General features: G+C 27.6%; 1 protein-coding gene and 1 long non-coding RNA gene across 2 annotated transcripts in view; one reads left to right on the plus strand and one right to left on the minus strand.

The window, feature by feature from the left end:
* LOC139429575 (uncharacterized) overlaps positions 1-22839 on the plus strand; it is a 51313-nt gene that overhangs the window by 25126 nt on the left and 3348 nt on the right. The gene's annotated exons all lie outside the window — the stretch shown is intronic.
* Positions 3286-4826, minus strand: LOC111421366 (nuclear receptor subfamily 2 group E member 1-like). The gene is made up of 4 exons (XM_023054510.2): positions 4716-4826; positions 4427-4660; positions 4163-4374; positions 3286-4106 (listed from the first exon to the last, which is right to left on the minus strand). The coding sequence occupies exons 1-4, from the start codon at positions 4768-4770 to the stop codon at positions 3411-3413; spliced, it is 1197 nt and encodes a 398-aa protein (XP_022910278.1). The 5' UTR covers positions 4771-4826; the 3' UTR covers positions 3286-3410.

Consider the following 22839-nt stretch of genomic DNA (forward strand, 5'->3'; position numbering starts at 1 on the left):
TTAAAAATTCGTATAAAATCCAGTTCTTGGAATATGAGTATGAAAATTTCCCAAAGTGTTAATAAAAGTGTCCTCTTTCCAATGAACCAACACGTTTTGAAAAGTAACTTTTAGTTATTGAGAAAACAATATTTGAAGCTTTGATAAAATTTTTAATTTTGCAATTTTTATCGATAATTTTCAAAATTCGCTATAAAATTAATTTCTTGAAGGATCCTTGTGGAAATTTCACCAATTATCAATTAAAGTATCCTCTTTTTAATCCAAAAAGTCGTTTTAAAAAATCATTTTTAGTTCTTGAGAAATAAATTTTTGAAATAATCGAAAATTTTTTCGAATGTTGCAATTTTCGCCGATTAAGTTTTAAAATTCGTATAAAATCCATTTCTTGGAATATGAGTATGAAAATTTCCCAAAGTGTTAATAAGAGTGTCCTCTTTCCAATTAACCTACCCATTTTGAAAAATAACTTTTAGTTTTTGAAAAAACAATACTTGAAGTTTCGATAAAATTTTCGATGTTGCAATTTTCATCGATAATTTTCAAAATTCGTTATTAAATTAATTTCTTGAAGGATCCTTGTGAAAATATCACCAATTATTAATTAAAGTATCCTCTTTTTAATGCAACAAGCCGTTTTGAGAAATCACTTTTAGTTTTTGAGAAAAAAATTTTGGAACTGATCGAAAATTTTTTCGAATTTTGAATTTTCACCGATTAAGTTTTAAAAATTCGTATAAAATCCATTTCTTGGAATATGAGTATGAAAATTTCCCAACGTGTTAATAAAAGTGTCCTCTTTCCAATGAACCAACCCGTTTTCAAAAATAACGTTTAGTTTTTGAGAAAACAATATTTGAAGTTTTGATAAAATTTTCGATTTTGCAATTTTTATCGATAAGTTTTAAAATTCGATATAAAATTAATTTCTTGAAGGATCCTTGTGGAAATATCACCAATTATTAATTAAAGTATCCTCTTTTTAAGGCAACAAGCCGTTTTGAAAAATCGCTTTAAGTTTTTGAGAAATAAATTTTTGAAATGATCGACAATTTTTTCGAATTTTGCAATTTTCGCCGATTAAGTTTTAAAAATTCGTATAAAATCCATTTCTTGGAGTATAAGTATGAAAATTTCCCAAAATGTTAATAAAAGTGTCCTCTTTCCAATGAACCAACCCGTTTTCAAAAATAACTTTTAGTTTTTGAGAAAACAATATTTGAAGTTTTGATCAAATTTTCGATGTTACAATTTTCATCGATAATTTTCAAAATTCGCTATAAAATTAATTTCTTGAAGGATCCTTGCGGAAATATCACCAATTATTAATTAAAGTATCCTCTTTTTAATGCAACGAGCCGTTTTGAAAAATCGCTTTTAGTGTTTGAGAAATAAATTTTTGAAATAATCGACAAGTTTTTCGAATTTTGAATTTTCGCCGATTAAGTTTTAAAAATTCGTATAAAAGCCATTTCTTGGAATATAAGTATGAAAATTTCCCAAAGTGTTAATAAAAGTGTCCTCTTTCCAATTAACCTACCCATTTTGAAAAATAACTTTTAGTTTTTGAAAAAACAATACTTGAAGTTTCGATAAAATTTTCGATGTTGCAATTTTCATCGATAATTTTCAAAATTCGTTATTAAATTAATTTCTTGAAGGATCCTTGTGGAAATATCACCAAGTATTAATTAAAGTATTCTCTTTTTAATGCAACAAGCCGTTTTGAAAAATCACTTTTAGTTCTTGAGAAATAAATTTTTGAAATAATCGACAATTTTTTCGAATGTTGCACTTTTCGCCGATTAAGTTTTAAAAATTCGTATAAACTCCATTTCTTGGAATATGAATATGAAAATTTCTCAAAGTGTTAATAAAAGTGTCCTCTTTCCAATAAACTAACCCGTTTTCAAAAATAACTTTTAGTTTTTGAGAAAACAATATTTGAAGTTTTGATAAAATTTTCGGTGTTACAATTTTCATCGATAATTTTCAAAATTCGTTATTAAATTAATTTCTTGAAGGATCCTTGTGGAAATATCATCAATTATTAATTAAAGTATCCTCTTTTTAATGTAACAAGCCGTTTTGAAAAATCGCTTTTAGTTTTTGAGAAATAAATTTTTGAAATGATCGATAATTTTTTCGAATTATGAATCTTCGCCGATTAAGTTTTAAAAATTCGTATAAAATCCATTTCTTGGAATATGAGTATGAAAATTTCCCAACATGTTAATAAAAGTGTCCTCTTTCCAATGAACTAACCCGTTTTCAAAAATAACTTTTAGTTTTTGAAAAAACAATATTTGAAGTTTTGATAAAATTTTCGATGTTGCAATTTTCATCGATAATTTTCAAAATTCGTTATAAAATTAATTTCTTGAAGGATCCTTGTGGAAATATCACCAATTATTAATTAAAGTATCCTCTTTTTAATGCAACAAGCCGTTTTGAAAAATAACTTTTAGTTTTTGAGAAATAAATTTTTGAAATGATCGATAATTTTTTCGAATTATGAATCTTCGCCGATTAAGTTTTAAAAATTCGTATAAAATCCATTTCTTGGAATATGAGTATGAAAATTTCCCAAAATGTTAATAAAAGTGTCCTCTTTCCAATGAACTAACCCGTTTTCAAAAATAACGTTTAGTTTTTGAGAAAACAATATTTGAAGTTTTGATAAAATTTTCGATTTTGCAATTTTTATCGATAATTTTTTAAATTCGATATAAAATTAATTTCTTGAAGGATCCTTGTGGAAATATCACCAATTATTAATTAAAGTATCCTCTTTTTAATGCAAAAAGCCGTTTTGAAAAATCACTTTTAGTTTTTGAGAAATAAATTTTTGAAATGATCGACAATTTTTTCGAATTTTGCAATTTTCGCCGATTAAGTTTTAAAAATTCGTATAAAATCTATTTCTTGGAGTATAAGTATGAAAATTTCCCAAAATGTTAATAAAAGTGTCCTCTTTCCAATGAACCAACCCGTTTTCAAAAATAACTTTTAGTTTTTGAGAAAACAATATTTGAAGTTTTGATCAAATTTTCGATATTACAATTTTCATCGATAATTCTCAAAATTCGCTATAAAATTAATTTCTTGATTAGTGAATAGTAATTTTATATATAACCTTAGAACTCAATGACAGCTAACTGGGCGTGGCAAATAGTGTGACGTAGAGTGCCGGCAACCAATCCGTAAAAACAACAATGGATGTAGATTGTCCTTGTCTAGAACATAATTTAGGTTGCAAATTTTTTAGTCAAAAACAATTTTTTATTAATTAATTTATTATCCCTTAAAAAAAATATTGCAAAAAAACATTTAAAAACAAAAATCGTGCTTCTTTATAAATAAATCTAAATCTCTCACTTTATATACAATTTTTTATCACAATCTTAACCCTAATAATCCGATTTCAACACATTATCGTTCCTATCTTTATACATATCTCTAATCACCGAATCGATGTGTAACGGCCCATTCCTCGCGTTCCTAAAAAACAACTCCTCTATCGTTTCAACCGAGATATTCTTCAAACTAGGAATTAACATCAACAATCGTCCAAATCGCGTCGGTTGAGACGGATGCACCAACGAAACGTGTTTACTCAAATCCAATTGACTCTGATCTTGAGAAGAACTCACCAAATCAACGCGAATTAAACTTTTAGATTCACCCGATGAAATAGACGACGAAGAATTTTTATCAAAATTAGTTTTAAATAAAATAAACGACCGGATGTGTAAATATTCGGTGTGGTCCAATTGAAATTGCGCGATACTTCTTAAAATATCGATGAAATCTTTAACGTTTTGAACAAAACGTGGTAAAGAATCGGGATTTCGTTCTTTATACCCGGATTCTTCGACCAAAAAGTTTACATCGAACGAAAATGGGCATAAAGATGCGCTTAATAAGAAAAGATCTCTCCAGGATTCTTCGAGAAGGAGGCATTGGTCGCTTTTTGGTAGTGCTATGAAGTCTCGCAAAGTTTTTGACCATTTTATCGTTTCTAAAACGATGTTGGCAGCCCATTCGCTTGGTGATGTCGGTGGGAGAAGAGTTGGGGGTAAAAAAGCTGGAATTGGAGGAAAAAACTAAAACAGAATAAATTAGAAAATGTATTGATTAAAATAAAATTTATTTTTCTTACCCTTGGGAAAGCGAAAGGTGAAAAATGTGGGAAAACTCCTAAAGGTGGGGGAATCCCCGGGATTGGAGTCGGTTTTGGTAAAGCTAAATCCAACGGGGAATGAGGACTATTTGGAATTAATCCAAATCTTTCGCGATTTTCCCCAAAAAGTTGCGCTGCAATTTGTTGTCTTCGTAACGTTGAGTTTCTTGGGCCCCTTTCGTGTTGTACAGCTAAATTTTTTTTAATTAATTTTTATTTTATTACTATAAAAAAGAAATTTACCATCTTTATTCATCCCAACAGCTTGACACTTCGCTAATCGACAAGCTCTACATTGATTCCTTTGTAGCTTATTAATAACGCAAGATCCTTCATCGCGAGCTTTACAAACATATTGGCGATTCCTCCGAATTGATCTCTTAAAAAATCCGGCGCAACCATCACAAGCAAAGATGTTGTAATGTTTCCCAGAAGAGAAATCCCCACAAACTTTACAAGGAATATCAAGAATCCTACCTAAAAGATGATTATTAACTTACTTGTTTAAGATTGAGATTAAAAAAAAACTTACTTGATGCTGGAGGAGTCGTTGGTTTAACTAAACTACTTTCCATAACTGACACCATCACACCACAATTTATTTTTTCACTTTATAACTTTAAACTAACTTCTAACTCGAACCACCAAAGTCGTTCTGTTAAATTTCGAACAGAGCGTATTGGCTTTAAAAGCCCTCCCTTAATGCTTTTAAAGTTTGGGTTGTCCCTCAAACGCCCTTTTGACCTGAAAAGCCCTCCGATTGGTTGGTGAGATATTCTTTCTACCCTCCGAAGATGTGGTGGGGATTGAAATCGTGGTGATTTTGATTCTTGGTGTGTTCTAACTTTTTACTTTTTGACGAATTCGCGTAGAAATGTATCCCGAGATTGAAATGGATTATTAAAAAATTCCTTTCGAATCATAAAGGTGAAGGATTTATTAAATTAATAAATAATACAATGAGAAAACGTGAAACAAGGGGTTGGGATGTTTTAAAATTAATATTTCTCCCTCTCATCTCATCACAGATGTGAATACGTGAAATACTCCACTTGGTTTATTAAAAAATATTTTTTGAATTAATAATCTTACCTTTTCAATATTAAAAATTCTAAGGGGGCTAAATTCTAGTAAAGTAGTTAAACCACAATTAACAAGATGAATAAAATTGGTTTTATTCGTTTAATTCGTTTCATTGTTGTGTTGGTTTCCTTTTAAGAGCCTGATGATTGTTTTGGTCAGCAGGTCCATTAGGGAAAAGTCACCAGAAATAATGAGATAATTGTGAAATTTATACGGTGGTTAAAATTGAAAAGGTACCTGTAAAAACCAAAAAAAATGGTAATGATCATTTAATGACCACTGAAACAAATTCTTTTTGTCACTTTTTATCACCAATTGTGTTCGGGTAAAGTGCTGCTACGTTTACGCAATTATATTGAAATTTTATATAAATAAATGCCACCAATTTGATATTAGATGAGTGAAAAAAAATTGTTAACTTCTAAACGGTTAGAATTTAAGAAATTAAACTTTTTGAGGTTATAAAGGAACGTTTAAAGTAAGATTATACCAAATTATAAGTTTCCAGGATCAATACTTTGTTTTATATCATATTTCAAAGTTTCCAATTCAATTTGGCATTTGTTAAAAATGGGGCTAAACATTAAAATTGATTTCTCCAAAACGGCAAGGATTTGAGGAATGAAACTTTTTGAGGTTATAATAGAACATTTAAAGTTAAATTATACCAAATTATAAGTTTCCAAGATAATTACTTTATTTTATATAAAATTAAAAAGTTGCCAGTTCAATTTGACGTTTGTTAAAAATAGGGTTAAACATTAAAATTGTTTTCCCCAAAACGGCTAGGATTTAAGAAATGAAATTTATTGAGGTTATAAAAAAACATTTAATGTTAAGTTATACCAAATTATAAGTTTCCAAGATAATTACTTTATTTTATATAAAACTTCAAAGTTGTCATCTCAATTTGACGTTTGTTAAAAATGAGGGTAAACATTAAAATTGATTTCTCCAAAACGGCTAGGATTGAAGAAATGAAACTTTTTGAGGTTATAAAGGGACGTTTAAAGTTAGTTTATACCAAATTACAAGTTTCCAGGATAATTACTTTATTTTATATAAAATTTTAAAGTTTTCAATTTAATTTAACGTTTGATAAAAATGAGATAAACATAAAAACTGATTTCTCCAAAACGGGTAGGATTTAAGAAATAAAACTTTTTGAGGTTATGAAAAAACGGTTAAAGTTAGGTTATACCAAATTATATGTTTCCAGAATCAATACTTTATTTTATATAAAACTTCAAAGTTGTCATCTCAATTTGACGTTTGTTAAAAATGTGGTTAAACATTAAAATTGATTTCTCCAAAACGGCTAGGATTGAAGAAATGAAACTTTTTGAGGTTATAAAGGGACGTTTAAAGTTAGTTTATACCAAATTACAAGTTTCCAGGATAATTACTTTATTTTATATAAAATTTCAAAGTTTTCAATTTAATTTAACGTTTGATAAAAATGGGATAAACATTAAAACTGATTTCTCCAAAACGGCTAGGATTTAAGAAATAAAACTTTTTGAGGTTATGAAAAAACGCTTAAAGTTAGGTTATACGAAATTATATGTTTCCAGGATCAATACTTTATTTTATATAAAACTTCAAAGTTGTCATCTCAATTTGACGTTTGTTAAAAATGTGGTTAATCATTAAAATTGATTTCTCCAAAACGGCTAGGATTGAAGAAATGAAACTTTTTGAGGTTATAAAGGGACGTTTAAAGTTAGTTTATACCAAATTACAAGTTTCCAGGATAATTACTTTATTTTATATAAAATTTCAAAGTTTTTAATTTAATTTAACGTTTGATAAAAATGAGATAAACATAAAAACTGATTTCTCGAAAACGGGTAGGATTTAAGAAATAAAACTTTTTGAGGTTATGAAAAAACGGTTAAAGTTAGGTTATACCAAATTATATGTTTCCAGGATCAATACTTTATTTTATATAAAACTTCAAAGTTGTCATCTCAATTTGACGTTTGTTAAAAATGTGGTTAAACATTAAAATTGATTTCTCCAAAACGGCTAGGATTGAAGAAACGAAACTTTTTGAGGTTATAAAAAAACGTTTAATGTTAGTTCATACCAAATTATAAGTTTCCAGGATCAATACTTTATTTTATATCAAATTTTAAAGTTGCCATTTCAATTTGACATTTATTAAAAATGAGGTTAAACATTAAAACTGATTTCTGCAAAACGGCTAAGATTTAAGAAATGAAACTTTTTAAGGTTATAAAGGAACGATTAAAGTTAGATTATACCAAATTATCAGATTCCATGATAAATACTTTATTTTATATAAAACTTCAAAGTTGTCATTTCAATTTGACGTTTGTTAAAAATGAGGTTAAACATTAAAATTGATTTCTCCAAAACGGCTAGGATTTAGAAAATAAAACTTTTTGAGGTTATAAAGGAACGTTTAAAGTTAAATTATACCAAATTATATGTTTCCAAGATCAATACTTTATTTTATATACAATTTCAAAGTTGTCAGTTCAATTTGACGTTAGTTAAAAATGCGGTTCAACATTAAAACTGATTTCTCAAAAACAGCTAGGATTTAGAAAATAAAACTTTTTGAGGTTATAAAGGAACGTTTAAAGTTAGGTTATACCAAAATATAAGTTTCCAGGATTTATACTTTATTTTATATAAAATTTCAAAGTTGCCAGTTCAATTTTACGTTTGTTAAAAATGGGGTTAAACATCAAAACTGATTTCTCCAAAACGGCTAGGATTTAGAAAATGAAACTTTTTGAGGTTATAAAGGAACGTTTAAAGTTAAGTTATACCAAAGTATAAGTTTCCAGGATTTATACTTTATTTTATATAAAATTTCAAAGTTGCCAGTTCAGTTTGACGTTTGTTAAAAATGAGGTTAAACATTAAAACTGATTTCTGCAAAACGGCTAAGATTTAAGAAATGAAACTTTTTAAGGTTATAAAGGAACGATTAAAGTTAGATTATACCAAATTATCAGATTCCATGATAAATACTTTATTTTATATAAAACTTCAAAGTTTTCATTTCAATTTGACGTTTGTTAAAAATGAGGTTAAACATTAAAATTGATTTCTCCAAAATGGCTAGGATTTAGAAAATAAAACTTTTTGAGGTTATAAAGGAACGTTTAAAGTTAGATTATACCAAATTATCAGATTCCACGATAAATACTTTATTTTATATAAAACTTCAAAGTTGTCATTTCAATTTGACGTTTGTTAAAATGGGGTTAAACATTAAAACTAATTTCTCAAAAACGGCTAGGATTTAGAAAATGAAACTTTTTGAGGTTATAAAGAAACGTTTAATGTTAGTTCATACCAAACTATAAGTTTCCAGAATCAATACTTTATTTTATATAAAATTTCAAAGTTGCCATTTCAATTTGACGTTTGCTAAAAATGAGGTTAAACATTAAAATTGATTTCTCCAAAACGGCTAGGATTGAAGAAATGAAACTTTTTGAGGTTATAAAGAAACGTTTAATGTTAGTTCATACCAAATTATAAGTTTCCGGGATTAATACTTTATTTTGTATAAAATTTCAAAGATGCCAATTCAATTTGACGTTTATTAAGAATGAGGTTAAACATTAAAACTGATTTCTCCAAAACGGCTAGGATTTAAGAAATGAAACTTTTTGAGGTTATAAACGAACGTTTAACGTTATGTTATACTAAATTATAAGTTTCCAGGATCAATACTTTATTTTATATAACATTTGAAAGTTGTCATTTCAATTTGAAGTTTTTTAAAATGGAGTTAAACATTAAAACTGATTCCTTCAAAACGGCTAGGATTGAAGAAATGAAACTTTTTGAGGTTATAAAGGAATAATTGAGGTTCACTTATACCAAATTATAGATTTCCATTGCAATGGATTCATTTGAAAATCACCTGTGACGTTTAATTTGACGTTTGTTGAAGAAAATATGATGTTTAAAAAAAAAAACATTTTCTTCATAACGGCTAGGATTTAAGAAATAAAACTTTTTGAGGTTATAAAGGAACGTTTTAGGTTAACTTACACCAAATTATAGATTTCCATTATGATCGATTCATTTAATATAATTTTTTAAAGTCACCTATTTCATTTAACGCTTTTAGAATTTGAGGTTAAAGAACAAATCATTTGCTTTTTAACGGCATGTATTTAAGAAATGAAACTTTTTGAGGTTATAAAGAAACGTTTGAGGTTAGTTTATACCAAATTGTAAGCTTTTTAAGATTTTTTTGCGTAACAAGTTACTAAATAAGTATTTAACGTTAAAATTCTTTCCCAACGTTTTGGGACTTTTGAAAATCTGTGTGGAATTAGTTTCTAAACACCTTTTCGTCACTTTTTGTAAAAATTTCGTTTACAGATTTTATCTGACATCAAAAGCCTTCTGGAACATGCCTCCGTTTCTGCAACAAAAGCTTTTATTTCGTTTCGGGGACAAAATAATCCGGTATTTATCTCGGAAAGGCACTAAATATTTTCACTCAAAAATTTGTTTATACATAATCAAAGTTATAACTTGTTTAGAACTAAAATTCTTGGCTAAATTCGAAATTTGTCGAATTTAAGATGGCATCGAAGCGCAAAGACATTACAGATTCGTGTTCCCCTCCTGCTGGGGTCACCAATGCTAAGTATCTGAGATCCCTTTTGTGAAAACCCACCGGAGCAACTAATGAGGATAACTAGAGTTAGGTCAATCCCATTCAGAAAACGGTTCCGATTGACGTACGAAGGTCCAGGTGTACGAGTTTCATTTCGGGATTCACGTTTTAATTTCGCTTCACGTAGCTCATCCAACCCCCGAATTCAACTCAATTGACGTTCTTCACTTCTCCCGGCAAAAAAGATTCTTCATTCAACCATACCCATACAAGAAAAAGGCGACAAAAGTTATTAACGTTTATTTCTAATCCACAATTTCTATTTTGTTTAACTTTTTTAAAACAACTTCTAGATTTCGATGATTAAAGATGACAACAACAGATAGTTGTCGTCACATATCAATTATATAATGGGGTTTATTTGTGGGTATGATCTCTGCTTGAGGGCTCTAACGACGATAATAAAACGTCCCATGTTTTATTTCTATCGAACAAAAGATTTTTTTCGACCCTTCATGACCACGTTGTCAGTTAATCTCGCCTTTTGTTGAAACTACGTGAAAAGTATTGTTTGTTAGCCGCATTTACCATCTACGTTTTAGCAGCTTTTAAGAAAAAAAGTAATATGTAATTATATAAAATGATTCCCATGAATAATTAGATCGTAAAACTCTCTCACGATTTCAAACACCATGTGGGATAACATTGTGTGCAGGAATTTCACCTAAAACTGTAATAATGCAGGGGATGTTGATGAGTCAGAATCATCCCTAATCGTGGGAGATACACAAAAAATCTATTTCAATTCCAATTCAAATTAATGTTTTTATTCAAAATTTGGTTTCTCTCTTATTTGTTTATGAGTATAATTGATTTTCTAAATAAAAAATTAAACTCATTAAATCAAAAATTGTAATGAAACATCCAAAAATTTCCTGATATTCTTAATTAGTTTGCACCACATGACGCTTTGCATCCACCCCATTTGAAGCGAAATGGTGTAGTTTCACCCTCTGTAAACTGTAAAACAATGCATCACGGACGATTACACGTGAAAAAACAGGTGGTCGTGTGAAACTAAATAAACGAGAAAGATAGGGATGATTAAAATTATAACATGATGTGATTTGTAATCAATTTTAGAAAAAATTTTTTTTCTCCAAAACGGTAAGGAATTAAGGAATGAAATTTTTTGAGGTTATAAAGGAACGTTTGAGGTTAAGTTGTACCAAGTTATAACCTTCTAGGATAATTAGTTTATTTTTTATCAAATTAAAAAAAATGCGATGTAATTTGACGTTTTTAAAAAGTCAATAAAGAAAAAAATGATTTTCTCCAAAACGGTTAGGAATTAAGGAATGAAATTTTTTGAGGTTATAAAGAAACGTTTGAGGTTAGGTTATACCAAATTATAACCTTCCAGGATAATTAGTTTGTTTTTTATAAAATTGAAAAAATTTCGAGTTAATTTGACGTTTTTAAAAAGTCAATAAAGAAAAAAATGATTTTCTCCAAAACGGTTAGGAATTAAGGAATGAAATTTTTTGAGGTTATAAAGAAACGTTTGAGGTTAGGTTATACCAAATTATAACCTTCCAGGATAATTAGTTTGTTTTTTATAAAATTGAAAAAATTTCGAGTTAATTTGACGTTTTTAAAAAGTCAATAAAGAAAAAAATGATTTTCTCCAAAACGGTTAGGAATTAAGGAATGAAATTTTTTGAGGTTATAAAGAAACGTTTGAGGTTAGGTTATACCAAATTATAACCTTCCAGGATAATTAGTTTGTTTTTTATAAAATTTAAAAAATGCCGAGTTAATTTGACGTTTCTAAAAAGTCAATAAAGAAAAAAATGATTTTCTCCAAAACGGTTAGGAATTAAGTAATGAAATTTTTTGAGGTTATAAAGGAATATTTGAGGTTAGGTTATACCAAATTATAACCTTCTAGGATAATTAGTTTGTTTTTTATAAAATTTAAAAAGTTTCGAGTTAATTTGACGTTTGTAAAAAGTCAATAAAGAAAAAAATGATTTTCTCCAAAACGGTTAGGAATTGAGCAATGAAATTTTTTGAGGTTATAAAGAAACGTTTGAGGTTAGGTTATACCAAATTATTACCTTCTAGGATAATTAGTTTGCTTTTTATAAAACTTAAAACATTCCGATGAGTTTGACGTTTCTAAAACGTGAATAAAGAAAAAAATTATTTTCTCCAAAACGGTTAGGAATTAAAGAATAAAATTTTTTGAGGTTATAAAGAAACGTTTGAGGTTAGGTTATACCAAATTATAACCTTCTAGGACAATTAGTTTGTTTTTTATAAAATTTAAAAGATTTCGAGTTAATTTGACGTTTCTAAAAAGTCAATAATGAAAAAAATTATTTTCTCCAAAATTCTTATGAATTAAAGAATAAAATTTTTTGAGGTTATAAAGAAACGTTTGAGGGTAGGTGATACCAAATTATAACCTTCTAGGATAATTAGTTTGTTTTTTATAAAACTTAAAAATTCCGAGTTAATTTGAGGTTTCTAAAAAGTCAATAAAGAAAAAAATGATTTTCTCCAAAACGGTTAGGAATTGAACAATGAAATTTTTTGAGGTTATAAAGAAACGTTTGAGGTTACTTTATACCAAATTATAACCTTCTAGGATAATTAGTTTGTTTTTGATAAAACTTAAAAAATTCCAATGTGGTTTGACGTTTCTAATAAGTGAATAAAGAAAAAAATGATTTTCTCCAAAACTGTGAGGAATTAAAGAATGAAATTTTTTGAGGTTATAAAGAAACGGTTCAGGTTAGGTTATACCAAATTATTGCCTTCTAGGATTATTAATTTGTATTTCATAAAATTTAAAAAAATGCCTTGTAATTTGACGTTTCTAAAAAGTCAATAAAGAAAATAATTATTTTCTCCAAAACCGTTAGGAATTAAGGAATGAAATTTTTTGAGGTTATAAAGGAACGTTTGAGGTTAGGTTGTACCAAATTACAACCTAGCAGGGTGACCACTATATTTTATATTAAATTTCAAAAATCCAATTTAATTTGACGTTTCTAAAAAGTGAATAAAAAAAAACTGATTTTCTCCAAAACGGTTAAGAATTAAAGAATGAATTTTTTTGAGGTTATAAAGGAAGGTTTGAGGTTGAGTTGTACCAAATTACAACCTTCCAGGGTGACCACTATATTTTATATCATTGATTAGATTTGATTAGATCGTTGGAACAATAAATTAAACGTTAAACACGTCTTCCATAATTTGTTATGCAAACCTAACGTACTTTCATTCTTTTTTTAGATACCTTTTCATTGAAATTTTTTTCCATTTCCTCTCAGACCTGTTGCTTCTCAAATTCACCTCCTTGCAAGTGTCCTGACTTCCTATACAACTTCTTACTCGCTCAACTTCTCATGGTTTCGCCCGCCATAGTCACGTCAAAAGCCCTCACATCCTGTGCTTTCAAGAATAAGACTCCCAACTTCTTATTATTATACCTTCTTCAAACGGTAGACGATGTTGATATCGTCTTACATACCTCCCCCTTCAATTCTTTTGTGTACTCGTTCTTATTAAAAAAAAATTTATAATAATAACGAAATCGTGTTTATCCACAATAATAATAATAATTATATAATTTTTTGAAATCAATAATGTTTAAATAATTTTTGTGTGGAAAATCTCGAGTTTCGCTTAATAATTTCGCGATTGTAACATGATATTTAACAGGTATCGGGGCCCTTTTACAAAAAGGCAGACATCTTGACTACCCGTATGGTCAAAAACTGAAGACAGCGTGTCTACCCCTCGATCTCTTCAATCTCACGCCTCTTTATATAATATGTACTCCCCTGGTTCTATTAAATACTTGCAAAGTAGTTGCTATAACACGTCTTAAATAATGTTGAAATAATAGACTTTTCAATTTAGAAGGAAGAAAGGATTTGTTGAGTTGTTCCTTTTCATAAACTAAAAAAGAATTTTTTACCTAATAAATACCTAACTTCAAACGTTTCTTTATAACCTCAAAAAATTTCATTCCTTAATTCCTCACAGTTTTGGAGAAAATAATTTTTTTCTTTATTGACGTTTTAGAAACGTCAAATTAATTCGTAATTTTTTTAATTTTATATAAAAGTAACAAATTATCGTAGAAGGTTATAATTTGGTATAACCTAACCTCAAATATTTCTTTATAACCTCAAAAAGTTTCATTCCTTAATTTCTAACCGTTTTGGAGACAATAATTTTTTTCTTTATTCACTTTTTAGAAACGTCAAATTACATCGGAATTTTTTAAGTTTTATAAAAAACAAACTAATTATCCTAGAAGGTTATAATTTGGTATAATCTAACCTCAAACGTTTCTTTATAACCTCAAAAAATTTCATTCTTTAATTCCTCATAGTTTTGGAGAAAATAATTTTTTTCTTTATTCACTTTATAGAAACGTCAAACTAGATCGGAATTTTTTAAGTTTTATAAAAAACAAACTAATTATCCCAGAAGGTTATAATTTGGTATAACCTAACCTCAATCGTTTCTTTATAACTTCAAAAAATTTCATTCTTTAATTCCTCACAGTTTTGGAGAAAATTATTTTTTTCTTTATTGATTTTTTAGAAACGTCAAACTACATCGGAATTTTTTAAATTTTATAAAAAACAAACTGATTATCCAAGAAGGTTATAATTTGATATAACCTAACCTCAAACGTTTCTTTATAACCTCAAAAAATTTCATTCTTTAATTTCTAACCGTTTTGGAGAAAATCATTTTTTTCTTTATTAACTTTTTGGTGTTTCTTTTCTGTTTCTTTGGAACCCACTTTCTTTTTACTTTCTTTATTTATTTTACTTAATGCGCTTCTTGCTTTATTTTCTTGTTTTTTCTTTTCGGTTTCTAGTTGTTTGTTTTCTTTTTCCTCGTGAATCTTTTTCCAGCCACTTGAAGATATAACATACGGTATTCTTTCGTTTTGGCGCTTGCCTTTTCTCTCAGGAGTTTTTGGCTAAAAGAGATACTCAGCAAGATTATTAGAATTATCGATATCTTTATAGTCATCTTTGGTTTCTAAATTCGAAGAATCTGCTCTTCTGTGTAGGTATTTTCTACGACAAAAGGATCATTAATATCAATATCATCTACAAAAACAGTGGAAGCATCTGCAGGGTTTGGTAGATCAACTTTTGGTTGACTCGAATCAATGGTTTTAAATATTTCAAATAATAGCTTAAAATTGTTGCATTTTCCATCAACACCACCATTTTTTGCTTCTTTTAATTCATTAATTTTATCTGTACCGACAATATTGCAAAATTCATCATATGTAACAGTTTTTTGATTCTCAGTACTTGTTGTTGGTATGTTAGAAATGTTATTCTGTTTTCCTAGACATTTGCTATAATCTATTGCGTTACTATTCCAGGGGCACAGCCCACACGCCCTGAAACCATTGGAAATTGTGTTTGGTTTTAGATGAGACAATGCATCTTTTAAAATTGCGGCGAAATGAAATTTACTCAACTGTTGATATTTTTACTGTATATTTATTTCTTCTCCATTTTGATACGGCACTCTTCCAATAGGTTTTCAACGGCTTAAAGCTGGATACGTCGGCTGGTTGAAGTATTCTGGTAGAATTCGGATAAAGCGATATTAATATTATCTGCAGTTTTGTACAGAGTTGACTTAGCTCGTAGGTCATGTGGGTTTTGTGCCCATCCACAAATAGTATAACAGGAAATTCAATTTTCCTTTTCATCAAATTGGGACAAAAAATGTTTGAGATACCTAATTATCCCAGAAGGTAATAATTTCGTATAACCTAACCTTAAACATTTCTTTATAACCTCAAAAAATTTCATTCCTTAATTCCTCACAGTTTTGGAGAAAATAATTTTTTTCTTTATTCAATTTTTAGAAACGTCAAGCTACATCTGATTTTTTTAAGTTTTATAAAAAATAAAGTAATTATCCTAGAAGGTTATAATTTGGTATAACCTAACCTCAAACGTTCCTTTATAACCTCAAAAAATTTCATTCCTTAATTCTTAACCGTTTTGGAGAAAATCACTTTTTTCTTTATTAACTTTTTAGAAACATCAAACTACCTCGGAATTTTTTAAGTTTTATAAAAAACAAACTAAGTATCTTAGAATGTTATAACTTGGTATAACCTAACCTCAAACGTTTCTTTATAACCTCAAAAAATTTCACTCATTAATCCCTCACAGTTTTGGAGAAAATAATTTTTTTCTTTATTCACTTTTTAAAAACGTCAAATTACATCGGAATATTTTAAGTTTTATAAAAAACAAACTAATTATCCCAGAAGGTTATAATTTGGTATAACCTAACCTCAAACATTCCTTTATAACCTCAAAAAATTTCATTCTTTAACTCCTCACAGTTTTGGAGAAAATCATTTTTTTCTTTATTGACTTTTTAGAAACGTCAAATTAACTCGGATTTTTTTAAGTTTTATAAAAAACAAACTAATTATCCTAGAAGGTTATAATTTGGTATAACCTAACCTCAAACGTTCCTTTATAACCTCAAAAAGTTTCATTCCTTAGTTCCTAACCGTTTTGGAGAAAATCATTTTTTTCTTCATTCACTTTTTAGAAACGTTAAACTCATCGGAATTTTTTAAGTTTTATAAAAAGCAAACTAATTATCCTAGAAGGTTATAGTTTGGTATAACCTAACCTCAAACATTCCTTTATAACCTCAAAAAATTTCATTCTTTAATTTCTTACAGTTTTGGAGAAAATCATTTTTTCCTTTATTCACTTTTTAGAAGCGTCAAATTAACTCGGAATTTTTTAAGTTTTATAAAAAACAAACTAATTATCCTGGAAGGTTATAATTTGGTATAACCTAACCTTAAACGTTTCTTTATAACCTCAAAAAATTTCATTGTTCGATTCCTAACCGTTTTGGAGAAAATCATTTTTTTCTTTATTGACTTTTTAGAAACGTCAAATTACATCGGAATTTTTTAAGTTTTATAAAAAACAAACTAATTATCCTAGAAGTTTATAATTTGGTATAACCTAACCTCAATCGTTTCTTTATAACCTCAAAAAATTTCATTCCTTAATTTCTAACCGTTTTAGAGAAAATCATTTTTTTCTTCATTCACTTTTCAGAAACGTCAAACTCATCGGAATTTTTTAAGTTTTCTAAAAAGCAAACTAATTATACTGGAAGGTAATAATGTGGTATAACCTAACCTCAAACATTACTTTATAACCTCAAAAAATTTCATTCTTTAATTCCTGACAGTTTTGGAGAACCTCATTTTTTTCTTTATTCACTTTTTAGAAACATCAAACCACATCAGAATTTTTTTAATTTGATAAAAAACAAACTAATTATCCTAGGAGGTTATAATTTGGTATAACCTAACCTCAAACGTTCCTTTATAACCTCAAAAAGTTTCATTCCTTAATTGCTAACAGTTTTGGAGAAAATAATTTTTTTGTATATTAACGTTTTAGAAACGCCACATTACATCACATTCTTTTAAATTTTATAAAAAATAAACTAATTATCCTAGAAGGTTATAATTTGGTATAACCTAACCTCAAACGTTCCTTTATAACCTCAAAAAGTTTCATTCCTTAATTTCTAACAGTTTTGGAGAAAATAATTTTTTTCCTATATTAACTTTTTAGAAACGCCACATTACATCCCATTCTTTTAAATTTTATAAAAAACAAACTAATTATCCTAGAAGATTATAATTTGGTATAACCTAACCTCAAACGTTCCTTTATAACCTCAAAAAATTTGATTCCTTAATTTTTAACCGTTTAGGAGAAAATCATTTTTTTCTTCATTCACTTTTTAGATGCGTCAAATTAACTCTGAATTTTTTAAGTTTTATAAAAAACAAACTATTAATCCCAGAAAAAAGATTTGTTGAGTTGTTTCTTTTCATAAACCAAAAAAGAATTCTTTTGTGGTGCTCTTCCAAATAATTTGTCAACCGATGTCAAACAAATTTGTTAGGGTCAAAACGCTACCTGTATATACAGATTAAAAACATATTATATTTATTTTATTACTTAACCACAAACTTGCCACCATTGCTTTTTACATGATCTCTTTGTTCAGGTACTTAATTTATCCATAATTTGTTTAAATGTAGTAATACGAAACCGATTTTTTGATTTCTTTGGCCGTTAAATGATCCAAAAATCGAGGATCGGGTGTTCCTCTAACAACCACGCCCCGGATGTGCGCAAAAAGAAAAACCCGCTCGGCGCTCGATGTCCTTTTTTTCTGATATGTCCTCTTTTGTACCATTCTTTTTGCACCTGATATTTACTCTCTCTTCAATATACCGACGACGAAACCATTATGAATCCAAGAAAGGGAAGAATGAAGAGAAGAGGATCGAAAAATGAAAGCTCTGAGTCGCGAGGCTTTTTGTACCTCCGGAAGAAGTGGCGTGTAATGACGGTGAATAGAAAAAGAGATTGTAGATCAGGTACTCAACGGTTATACCCGAGTTCTATAAGAAATCGTTATCGATGATTAAAAGGAGGAAAATTCTTTCTTGTTTATGGTTTTAATAGTGTTAATAATGCGTAATGAGTATTGTTAGTTTGTGAATTGAGCAATATAACGCCCTCTGATTGCTCTCTTTACGTTCTTTGTTACCAACCCCCTTGAGTTCTATTCTCGGTGATCGTATATCAGAAGGAATTAATTGTATTTGGACAATTATGGAAATACGAGACGTTTGCAATTTGACCTATTCGTTTTAAGTTGAGCAAATTTAAATTTGAAAGGGTTTAAATTTTTTTAACACTTTAAAAACTCAAAAGTTGCAATTTAAGGGAATTAAATACAATATTATTTTAATAAATCAAATTCTATTGAATATAGCATAAATAAATAAATATTATTATTATTAATTTGGTATTAATATTATTAAAAATGATTTCTGTTTATTATCTTAATTAATTTTAAACATAGGCAACTTTTTATACAAAAGCATCATTTGGGTTGCCTATGTTTCATAAAAACCTTTTTTTTTTAAATAATTCAATTAATTAATTAGATATTGTTATTTTTCATGAAAATGTTTTTTAAGAATTAAATTTGATTTAAAACGGTCAATATTTCAAGATGATATCTCAATTCGCTCTTGAGATACGATGTCGTCAATTTTGACTTTGAATTTTGAAAAATCGTATCAATGGGATTTATAGAAACGGAGGGAATATTTTTGGTGCATTAAAACTAGATTAAATTTGCTATTAAATGATTTTTAAATCATCTTTTTATCTCAATTACTTTTTGAGATACGATTTTTTTTAAAATAGGTATTTATAACCGTAAAATGTCAAACTTGCGTGTGCAGAGATGATTTAAAAAAATCATAACCTCGAAATTTCTCGTATTAAAAAAATGATCTTTGCTACATTAAATATTAATTAAATTTGTTTTAAAACGGTTCTTATTTCAAGATGATATCTCAATTCGTTTTTGAGATACGATGTCGTGAATTTCATTTTTACCACTTAACGTCAATAAGAACATAGTTAAATTAAAAAAATCGTATCAAAGTGATTTATAGAAACGGAGGAAATATTTTTGTTGCATTAAAACTGGATTAAATTTGCTATTAAATGGTTTTTAAATCATCTCGTTATCTCAATTACTTTTTGAGATATGATTTTTTTCAAAATACGTATTTATAATCGTAATATGTCAAAATTGCGTGTGTAGAGATGACTTAAAAAAATCATAACTCCGAAATTTCTCGAATTAAAAAAATTATCTTTGTTACATTAAATAATAATTAAATTTGCTTTAAAACGGTTCTTATTTCAAGATGATATCTCAATTCGTTCTTGAGATATGATGTCGTGAATTTCATTTTTACCACTTAGCCTCAATAAGAACATAGTTGAATTAAAAAAATTGTAACAACGGGATTTATAGAAACGAAGGAAATATTTTTGGGGCATTAAAACTAGATTAAATTTGCTATAAAATGGTTTTTAAATCATCTTGTTATCTCAATTACTTTTTGAGATATGATTTTTTTCAAAATTCGTATTTATAACCATAACTTGTCAAAATTGCGTGTGCAGAGATGACTTAAAAAAATCATAACTCCGAAATTTCTCGAATTAAAAAAATTATCTTTATTACATTAAATAATAATTAAATTTGCTTTAAAACGGTTTTTATTTCAAGATGATATCTCAATTCGTTCTTGAGATACGATGTCGTGAATTTCATTTTTACCACTTAGCCTCAATAAGAACATAGTTAAATTAAAAAAATCGTATCAACGGGATTTATAGAAACGGAGGGAATATTTTTGGTGCGTTAAAACTAGATTAAATTTGCTATTAAATGGTTTTTAAATCATCTTGTTATCTCAATTACTTTTTGAGATATGATTTTTTTCAAAATACGTATTTATAACCGTAATTTGTCAAAATTGCGTGTACAGAGATGATTTAAAAAAATCATAACTCCGAAATTTCTCGAATTAAAAAAATTATCTTTATTACATTAAATATTAAATAAATTTGCTTTAAAACGGTTTTTATTTCAAGATGATATCTCAATTCGTTTTTGAGATAGGATGTCGTGAATTTCATTTTTACCACTTAGCCTCAATAAGAACAGAGTTGAATTAAAAAAATCGTATCAACGGGATTTATAGAAACGAAGGAAATATTTTTGGTACATTAAAACTAGATTAAAGTTGCTATTAAATGGCTTTTAAATCATCTTGTTATCTCAATTACTTTTTGAGATATGATTTTTTTCAAAATACGTATTTATAACCGTAATATGTCAAAATTGCGTGTGTAGAGATGACTTAAAAAAATCATAACTCCGAAATTCCTCGAATTAAAAAAATTATCTTTATTACATTAAATAATAATTAAATTTGCTTTAAAACGGTTTTTATTTCAAGATGATATCTCAATTCGCTTTTGAGATACGATGTCGGGAATTTCATTTTTACCACTTAACCTCAATAAGAACAGAGTTGAATTAAAAAGATCGTATCAACGGGATTTATAGAAACGGAGGGAATATTTTTGGTGCATTAAAACTAGATTAAATTTGCTATAAAGTGGTTTTTAAATCATCTTGTTATCTCAATTATTTTTTGAGATATTATTTTTTTCAAAATTCGTATTTATAAGCATAACATGTCAAAATTGCGTGTGCAGAGATGATTTAAAAAAATCATAACCTCGAAATTTCTCGAATTAAAAAAATGATCTTTACTACATTAAATATTAATTAAATTTGCTTTAAAACGGTTTTTATTTCAAGATGATATGTCAATTCGTTCTTGAGATACGATGTCATGAATTTCATTTTTACCGCTTAACCTCAATAAGAACAGAGTTGAATTAAAAAAATCGTATCAATGGGATTTATAGAAACGGAGGGAATATTTTTGGTGCATTACAACTAGATTAAATTTGCTATAAAATGATTTTTAAATCATCTCGTTATCTCAATTACTTTTTGAGATATGATTTTTTCAAAATACGCATTTATAACCGTAATATGTCAAAATTGCGTGTGCAGAGATGACTTAAAAAAATCATAACTCCGAAATTTCTCGAATTAAAAAAATTATCTTTATTACATTAAATATTAATTAAATTTGCTTTAAAACGGTTTTTATTTCAAGATGATATCTCAATTCGTTCTTGAGATACGATGTCGTGAATTTCATTTTTACTACTAAGCTTCAATAGGAACAGAGTTGAATTAAAAAAATCGTATCAACGGGGTTTATAGAAACGAAGGAAATATTTTTAGTGCATTAAAACTAGATTAAATTTGCTATAAAATGATTTTTAAATCATCTTTTTATCTCAATTACTTTTTGAGATACGATTTTTTTTAAAATAGGTATTTATAACCGTAAAATGTCAAAATTGCGTGTGCAGAGATGACTTAAAAAAATCATAACTCCGAAATTTCACGAAATAAAAAAATTATCTGTATTAAATTAAATAATAGTTAAATTTGCTTTAAAACAGTTTTTATTTCATGATGATATCTCAATTCGTTTTTGAGATACGGTCTTGTAAATTTCATTTTTACTACTTAGCCTCAATAAGAACAGAGTTGAATTAAAAAAATCGTGTCAACGGGATTTATAGAAACGAAGGAAATATTTTTGGGGCATTAAAACTAGATTAAATTTGCTATAAAATGGTTTTTAAATCATCTTGTTATCTCAATTAGTTTTTGAGATATGATTTTTTTCAAAATACGTATTTATAACCATAATATGTCAAAATTGCGTGTGTAGAGATGATTTAAAAAAATCATAACCTCGAAATTTCTCGAATTAAAAAAATGATCTTTGCTACATTGAATATTAATTAAATTTGCTTTAAAACGGTTCTTATTTCAAGATGATATCTCAATTCGTTTTTGAGATACGATGTCGTGAATTTCATTTTTACCACTTAGCCTCAATAAGAACAGAGTTGAATTAAAAAAATCGTATCAACCGGATTTATAGAAACGAAGGAAATATTTTTGGTGCATTAAAACTAGATTAAATTTGCTATAAAATGGTTCTTAAATCATTTCGTTATCTCAATTACTTTTTGAGATATGATTTTTTTCAAAATACATATTTATAATCGTAGTAGGTATGTCAAAATTGCTTGTGTAGACATGATTCAAAAAAATCATAACCTCGAAATTTCTCGAATTAAAAAAATGATCTTTACTACATTGAATATTAATTAAATTTGCTTTAAAACGGTTTTTATTTCAAGATGATATCTCAATTCGTTCTTGAGATACAATGTCGTGAATTTCATTTTTACCACTTAGCCTCAATAAGAACAGAGTTGAATTCAAAAAATTGTAACAACGGGATTTATAGAAACGAAGGAAATATGTTTGGGGCATTAAAACTAGATTAAAT

Source organism: Onthophagus taurus, chromosome 3 (genome assembly GCF_036711975.1).
Source record: "Onthophagus taurus isolate NC chromosome 3, IU_Otau_3.0, whole genome shotgun sequence".
Classification (NCBI taxonomy): Eukaryota; Metazoa; Arthropoda; class Insecta; order Coleoptera; family Scarabaeidae; genus Onthophagus; species Onthophagus taurus.